Genomic DNA, 1825 nt, shown 5'->3' with positions numbered 1-1825 from the left:
AGGACTGCACTGTTGACAAAAATAGGACCAGGACAAGACATGTTCCTATCTCCTCAGGCTGTAGGTGAAAAAGAATGTCAATCGCTACCACCGCCTCCACCAGTACCAGCCGTGACGGAGCTGAGAGGAGACCACGGGCCCCACCGCCCAGCCTCTCCTCCTTCCTATCGCTGGCTGCCAACCTCCTCGGGATTTATTCCAACAATCTGTTAAAACATGGTGGATTGCTATGAAGTTCTAGGCATGCAGAGACATGCCTCACCTGAGGATATTAAAAAGGCATACCGTAAATTGGCACTGAAGTGGCACCCTGATAAAAATCCTGAGAATAAAGAAGAAGCAGAGAGAAAATTCAAACAAGTAGCTGAGGCATATGAGGTGTTATCAGATGCTAAAAAACGGGACATCTATGACAAATATGGCAAAGAAGGATTAAATGGTGGTGGTGGAGGTGGAAATCATTTTGACAGTCCATTTGAGTTTGGCTTTACATTCCGTAATCCAGATGAGGTCTTCAGGGAATTTTTTGGTGGAAGGGACCCATTTGCTTTTGACTTCTTTGAAGACCCATTTGAGGAGTTTTTTGGAAATCGAAGAGGCCTCCATGGAGCCAGAAACAGGGGCACAGGATCTTTTTTCTCTTCCTTCAGTGGATTTCCATCTTTCGGAGGTGGATTTCCTTCTTTTGATACAGGATTTACATCATTTGGTTCTCTGGGGCATGGGGGCCTTACTTCATTTTCTTCAACATCCTTTGGTGGTAGTAGGATGGGCAACTTCACATCTATATCAACGTCTACTAAAATAGTTAATGGCAGAAAAATCACTACAAAGAGGATTACTGAGAATGCTCAAGAAAGAGTAGAAGTTGAGGAAGATGGCCAGTTAAAGTCCTTAACAATAAATGGTGTGGCAGATGAAGAAGCCTTTGTAGAAGAATGCAGGCGAAGAGGACAAAATGCCCTGCCTTCCCAGCCAGCCAATGTCCATTCGCAGAAGTCTCACAGACCTGCCACTTTACCCAAACATGTATCTAACTATATTTGTGAGGAGGAGAATGAGCAAGATAAACCTCAGGTCACCAGCAACTGGGATCCCTCCATTTTTTCCGCAGGATTCAAAGAAGGTGGCAAGAGGAAGAAGCGGAAGCAGAGAGAGGAGCAGAAGAAGAAGAAGTCGACCAAAGGGAATCACTAGACTGGACTTACCAGACACATGCACACTTTTGCACCAAATGCTCACATAACGTTGGAGCACGGGCCTGGGTTCTGTGTGTGTTTTGGTTGTACACACTCGAGATAGAAGTCATCTTATTTAATACTCCATACCAAGATCACACTTATTTTTAGCAGGTCTGTGGACACTTGATCACTGTAGATTAGGGATGTCAGAAGAAGTGAGTTGATGATAATGGTTGACAATGATTGAAATTTGGAACACAGCATAGACTTAATTTTGCTTTTCCCCAGCACTAAATCTATTAGTGTTTTCCTATAGCATTGTTAAGAATCTAATTCATTTTTCCTAAGGCTCTGTCTCATTCTTTTCAACTGTTCAACCACTATACAAACTACTGAAATATTTATAGCTTTAGAAGTATAGTACAATACAGACATTGACTATATATTCATGAAATGACTTTTTTCCCTAATGGCAGTAAAGTATTTGAAACTAGGATATAATTAAGTATAGCATAATTTAAAGATAATATAAATTACACATTGAATCATGAATATAAGGGTTCTTTTTTTTTTTTTTTTTAATAAGTTTAAGACCTGAGTATGAATTCTTCAAAGCAATCTGGACTTATACATGGTAGGTCAAC

At 40.8% G+C, this 1825-nt stretch overlaps 1 protein-coding gene across 1 annotated transcript; it reads left to right on the top strand.

Annotated features, from left to right (window-relative positions):
• The first annotated feature begins 216 nt into the window (after positions 1-216).
• On the top strand, positions 217-1466 carry LOC119508090 (dnaJ homolog subfamily B member 6-like). The gene has a single exon (XM_037801536.1). It carries the CDS (start codon positions 217-219, stop codon positions 1195-1197), a length of 981 nt encoding a protein of 326 aa, XP_037657464.1. The 3' UTR covers positions 1198-1466.
• Positions 1467-1825: the final 359 nt, after the last annotated feature.

This window comes from Choloepus didactylus, chromosome 13 (assembly GCF_015220235.1).
Source record: "Choloepus didactylus isolate mChoDid1 chromosome 13, mChoDid1.pri, whole genome shotgun sequence".
NCBI lineage: Eukaryota > Metazoa > Chordata > Mammalia > Pilosa > Megalonychidae > Choloepus > Choloepus didactylus.
Note: the sequence above shows the minus strand (reverse complement) of the source record. Positions and strands in the feature narration are given on the sequence as shown.